This window comes from Anas acuta, chromosome 15 (genome assembly GCF_963932015.1).
Source record: "Anas acuta chromosome 15, bAnaAcu1.1, whole genome shotgun sequence".
In the NCBI taxonomy this organism is placed as follows: domain Eukaryota; kingdom Metazoa; phylum Chordata; class Aves; order Anseriformes; family Anatidae; genus Anas; species Anas acuta.
In genome coordinates, this window is record NC_088993.1 from 12077625 (window position 1) to 12083864 (window position 6240).

At 41.8% G+C, this 6240-nt stretch overlaps 1 protein-coding gene across 1 annotated transcript; it reads left to right on the top strand.

The window, feature by feature from the left end:
- The first annotated feature begins 670 nt into the window (after positions 1-670).
- FOXL3 (forkhead box L3) lies at positions 671-4360 on the top strand. Its single transcript, XM_068699455.1, has 3 exons — positions 671-895; positions 1640-1808; positions 2157-4360. The coding sequence occupies exons 1-3, from the start codon at positions 789-791 to the stop codon at positions 2637-2639; spliced, it is 759 nt and encodes a 252-aa protein (XP_068555556.1). The 5' UTR covers positions 671-788; the 3' UTR covers positions 2640-4360.
- Positions 4361-6240: the final 1880 nt, after the last annotated feature.

The window sequence follows — 6240 nt, forward strand, 5'->3', positions numbered from 1 at the left end:
TTTACTTTCCTGCTTGACAGTAGTCCCTCATATCCCTCTGTTCTCCTCTCTTTGAACATACACATTTTCCTTTAGTCATGGAAATATAATTTATGTCTATTATACTGCATTATAGATTGCAGATCGGGACAAGCGTGAGTTACTGCCTGGATCGTCTGTTTATTGTACGTCGGGTTTCTAAAAATAAATAAATAAGAAAGCCACCCTGCTTCGCTGGGGAGAGAAAAAATAAGAAGGGGGAGGACTCGGGGGCTGGAGAGGGTATGTGGAGGGGGAGCTGGACTCTGTTCTCAAAGTTTAATTTCCAAGCAGGGACCTTGAAGCATGATTTATTAACATCATGCTGTTTGCTTTTGTCACGTTGTGGATGTGGCGGGGGAAGCACTGGCCCCGCTCCAGCCCAGACCACCCAGCGAGCCACGCAGAGCTACCGGCAGTGCACACCCCGGTTCAAAGGTTCACCCCCAATCCACCAGCTCCATCAGTCACAAGCGCCCGGCCCCACCGCCTCACTGGAGGCGAGAGCAACAACAACAATAACACCACCCCCCCCAAAAAAAAAAAAAATTATATGCTAACTGGCAGGCTGTCTGGGATGCAAGAATTGCAAAAACAATCCCCACCCCAACAGGGAGAGTATGTGTGTACAGAGGAGAGGGAGAGTGAGGAGGGGGGAGAGAGGGAACGAGGCAGACAGAGGGGAGGGAAGAAGGGAGGAGGGAGCCCTAGCTCTGAGAAACATCACTCCATCTCTCTCACTCCACAGGAGCTGAGCAAGGAGCAGGACGATGTTTGACAACACACAGTACCCCTATAACTGCTTTAATTATGATGGGGATGATTATCCTACCTGTAGTTCTGACGAAGAGAAAAAATTCACCAGACCGGCATATAGGTAAGATGAAGTTTTTCCAAGTCCCCTTGTCTCTGGGGAGGTTTTTGAGCTCTGGGAGAGTGGGATCAGAGCACTCAGGGCAGTGGGGTACCTTGCCCCAGGTGTGCATGGTGGGGCTGGTCCTGGTGTTGACACCGTGGTGGGCAAATTTCCCCCCCTCTCTGTGTCTGAAGTGTTCATGATTTGTTTCTTCTCGTGCGGGGTCACAGCAACTCTGGCATGCTGTTGAGCGACCAGACCTCAAATGGTCTCTTTTGACCTCCAGGAGCCATAGGAGAAGGGGAATTAAATGTGCAACTTGCCAATGGGGGAGTTGGAAGTAGATAATCGGTGCTGTGGTGGAAAGATGCACAGTGTAGTGCTCACGGGTCCTTTCCAGGAGCAGGCAAGATCTCTGGTAACAGGGCTCTGAGCCTGGTCTGTCTCACTGCAGCCTTTCAGCCCAGGGAAACTTTTCTGATGGGGTTTGAGAGGTGGCTGAACTTTCTTTAATCCTCTGTGACTCTGCTCCCTGGAAGTAATGCCTGTGTTTTGTGCTGGTTATCGGAGAGCAGAGGCAGTGACTGCGCTCAGGGCTCGTCCCTCGGACATCTTGGGTTAGGGTGCAGAACTGGAGACCAGGGCGCAGGGTGCAGAAAAGGAGAACTTTTCTGGGGGCTCATAGACACACACATACCTGTGTAGTCCTAATCATGGAATATGTGGGCAAGGTGACGCTGTAACAGCAAGTTTTCCTTTTTTCAGCTACATTGCCTTAATTGCAATGGCCATCCAGCAAAGTCCTTCAAATAAAGTCACCCTCTCTGGCATTTATGACTTTATAATGAAGAAATTTCCTTACTACAGATCAAATCAAAGAGCCTGGCAGAACTCCATCCGACATAACTTATCATTAAACAGTTGTTTTGTGAAGGTAAGACCTATAACTATATATTTACATACACACTGTGCATGGCTGAAAAAATATGCAGGAATAACCCCATCACTAGGAAAGAAGGAAAAAGAGCAGCTGAGCTGCAAATCATTTAAAATTGTCCTGAGTTGTCAATTATAGAGATAGAGTATGTCCTTGTCTGATGTATGCTAATAGATAACAAATTGAAGAGGCTGGAGTTTACATCCTATTCATATAATGAAAGAGAATAGGCTTAAAAGTCTTGTCATATGTGTTTACACCATTCTTGAATGTAAATGAATGCAGATGTTAAGCAGCAGCATCTGTAACACATACAAATACTGAACTGCCTTTAAATAAATACAGGTTCCCAGAACAGAAGGGAATGAGAAGGGGAAAGGAAACTATTGGAGCTTTGCAACGGGATGCGAATCCATGCTGGATCTCTTTGAAAATGGGAATTATAGGAGAAGACGGAGGAGGAGGAACATGAAAAGGGAACATAAAGAGCAGAGATCAAGCAGAGGGAAACGTCCTTCATCCCCCGATATGTCTCCTATGGACTCTGCTTTTAACAGTATTTCCTCTTCTGAAAGTAAACGCGAAAGTATTGGATCAGGACCAAGACTACTGGAGCCTCGTGGGTTTGCTCCAAACAACATGACCAGCAGGCAGAGCCTGAGCAATTCCTCCTTAGCAAAATCGGATTCTGAAATTAAATTCAGCATCGATTACATTCTTTCAGCCCCCGACCCCTTGCCTGTCCTGAGATCTCAGTACAATATGCAAGATAACAAATATCATCTACTGGAGGCCCAGCAGATTAATCTCCAATTTTGGACAATGTGATGTTATTTAGACGTGGTAACAAAATCTGAGTTGCAGTGTGTTCAGCAGCCTCATGTCACTGAAAATCAGCCATCTGCCTCTTTTTTTCTCTTCCCGAGCTGTATACAGAAAGGGTTACCGATTCACCAGCTGGCACTCTGTCTATCCCCTAAGAACTTTGCTAAGGTTAAAGTCTAAATAACTGTAACCAGTATCAGTTTTTGCTATGCTGAAATCCATGAAATTCTAGCTTTGTTCTCTAAAATATCCTGGACATCATCAACCACCACACAGAATTTTATTTTTCAAGCAGAATCCAACAGAAAAGAGACTTGCTCATCACCCAACACTTTATTAGAGACAAGTGAATTGGATTCCACTTTCACTGGTGGAAATTAGTATCAATTCCACCAAAGTGTATAGGTCAGATCTTGAGCTGATCTAAAACATTGTAATTCCTTTGATATGTGCTACCTGAGAATGTAATGATTTGGGGGGGGGGCTTTGTTTTCTTAAAAGGGATCACAGAAAATCACCCTGTCTTCCCTTAATTTTTATTTTAGCATCATGTCTCAAACTGTTGTGTACTATGCAGTTTTAATCCATCTTTATTTAGTAAATGTAGCTATTAATAAGTGTTTAAGATATATTTTTGTTGATATTCAGGACAGAGTTGTTTAAACTGTTAAAGTTGTATTCAGAAAAACTCCACAAAAGCAAATTGCAAGGCTGTTGAACTCTGGTAGACGTTGATGGATAATGTGGCAGATGCATAGGGTCTCCTAATACTCTGATTTAAAAGCAAAAATAACACTTTCCCCTGGCACTATCAGAAAGCTCCCTGAGATGCTGCAGGAAAGCCCCTGAATGTATTTCATTTAGCAAGTATGAAGGGAGACACATTTTTCCAAGAAGCAGTGTTCAGTGTCAACCGAAGCCAAAATTTCACCCACCTGCTTTGAGACAAGTTGTATATTCTTATTAAACAGATTTTTATTGATCCTTCTTGCAAGCAATTACTGAAGTGGCACCTGATACAATTTCAGCAAAGCTGGTGAGATTTATTATTAACAGATAGCAATGCTAGATAACGAGCGCCATTTCTAATGAAAGTCCTTTCATTACCATTTACATACAGCAGGGTGTTTCAGGACAGAACCTGATGGGCTATGATGAACTGTAACTAGCATTTAAGAACTTGTTCTTATATAACTTGCTCATGATAAATTGCTTCCCAGTACCTAACGGCAGCATCAGCAGAGACACTACAAAATCTTGGTTTTGGCTTGGCTACTAAAAACTTCGCCTATCGAAGATAAAAGAAAAAAATATAAAGATAAAAGAAAAAAAAAATACAAGGATTCTAGTGGTTTTAAGCAATTACATATATAGAGATAAAATTATCTTTACAACATGAGCTAAAGGTAAATGAAGGTATATGAGATAAGATTAAGCAAATTGTGCTAGAGGAATGCTCAGGCATGACTTGAATTTTTATGCAGAAGCTTTGACATTTCACTAAGTTATTTTATGTTGTGTCTAATATATACTGTACATTTATACTATATATTCTTATATATTGTTATTGAGAAAAGGAGCAATATTACTGCACTTATATGTTGTAAAAATGCATGATGTATGTTGCTATGATCCTGAAAGTCCTGCCATGTACTGAAAATTTACCATCAGCAGTATTTCATGCCGATTGGTAATAAATGCTCGTTTTGGGGAAAACTATAAAACTTGTTATCTTCTGGCATTTCCATAGCATGCAAAAGTCTTTGCTTCTTCTTCAAAAAAGCCAAAATGGAAAATCATGTCAAAGTCACATCACTGCATGTCTCCCAAACTGTCAAGGGATGCCTTCTTGTGACCAAATTCTGCCTTCAAATGGGAGTTTTCAGTTCCCTGTGAATCAATGGTTGTTCTAGGCTATTATCTGAAAGCAAAATTTGACTCATTAGACCCAATTGATCGTCTATTTACACTGATGTTAGAAAAAAAAGAAAACCTCTGGGGTCACTGGAAAGATGGATTCTCATTTGAAGAGAAATGAGAATTTGCTCGTTTAGTATTTATATTCAGTAGTCAATAGGTGTGGGAAGTATGTCTGCAGTGAGTATCTCAGTATATGCATGTACTCACATGTGTGTCGATATGTGTGCAACTCTACATTTGTATATTCATGCTTCATACGCATATTTTTTCTTGATTGTTTTAAACATGGCAATGCTGCTGTTAAGCTGATAGTTATAGTACACATGGCACTATATTTGAAATATATATTTTTTTGCAGTGAAATGTGCATATGTTTCTTACTATGTGTTCTTTGTTACTGCTGTGAGCAAAAGGTAACTAAATGACAGCAAAAGTTCCCACCAAGCATACACCTTGCCCAGGTGAATGCAGTGGGCTGCTGAGACCAATGGTGAAACAGTTATGGCTACTAAGGACTACAGGATAAATGCATTAGGAAAGGCAGAAATATACCCACATAGATTTACACCAGAGCTCCAAAACCATTTTCAGAGAGATGAATTAATATTCACAAATAGCCATTTTCTTTGCTCGCAGTAAAGTGCCTGCTAGGAGACACTGTCATACTTGAGTTTCCCTAACATATAATCAAAGAAATTTGTGTACAAATAGGTGTTAACATTTGTTTTGCAAAGGATATCAATCATATTTCAAAAAATGAAGGGACATATTTCAATTTACCCAGTATATTATATTCTGACGACTCCAGAAAGGTTTCCAGCACTTAAAGTGAATGGCATTTAATATAGAACAACATAACAGGGGTGAGGGCTAGACGTGACCTTATTCAAATGTCGTCGCCATTACAAAGCCATTCCCAATGTAATTATAATTAAATACTTTATGCCTTTCTTGCAAATCCTCTGATCGATCATTGATATTAACATTAATATTGTATTACCCCCGAGCAAATGTCTCCCACACAAGTGTTATGGATCACCAGGTTTCCATTAACAAAGTTGTGAGCTATTGCCGTATGCTGGTCGTGGATAAATTTACGTAAATTACCTTTTCTCAGGGAAGGGGGGGAAAAGTCTAGGGTTTTTTCTTATCCCTGCACTCTGAGTCCAGTGCTATTTCTTCAGTTCCATCACAGCCTGCCAGTTACTTCCATACAGTCATAACCAAAGAAAGAGAAAAAAGTCTCACAGGAACATCCCTCCTTGCCCCTCACTGAAGCAGGTGAACATTCCCTAGACGTGGTTGAGAACAGTTTAGTGTCTGGGTTAAAAGCTGAAGCCAGGGCTGAGCAGTGCATGCAGGGTGCAGGAGGTGGCTGCCTTCTCATGGGCAGGATGAAGACAGGGTCTGCACCCCCCCGATGCCATTCCTGGGGTGGTTATGCTGGGCACAGCTGCCAAAATAAGCGATGGTAAAGGTGTTTGGCTGAATCCTTCATTTCATGGGGTTTTCCTGGTGGCAAATGGAAACCCAGAAGGAGCCTTGGATTTCCTAATCCTAAAAAAGCTGCTTTCCCTGGGGGGATGATGCTGCCTGTCCCAAGCAGCAGAGTAGCAGCTCCTCCCTGCCTGGCAGGGGAGAGCAAGCCTTTTGTCCTGTCCTCTTAGGATCATAAATACCTTTG

Excerpts from the sequence above, each read along its gene's own strand:
- FOXL3 (XM_068699455.1), top strand. The coding sequence starts at position 789 with ATGTTTGACAACACACAGTACCCCTATAACTGCTTTAATTATGATGGG. Across the intron at positions 896-1,639 it reads TTCACCAGACCGGCATATAG|CTACATTGCCTTAATTGCAA; the intron begins GTAAGATGAAGT and ends TCCTTTTTTCAG. Across the intron at positions 1,809-2,156 it reads TAAACAGTTGTTTTGTGAAG|GTTCCCAGAACAGAAGGGAA; the intron begins GTAAGACCTATA and ends AAATAAATACAG.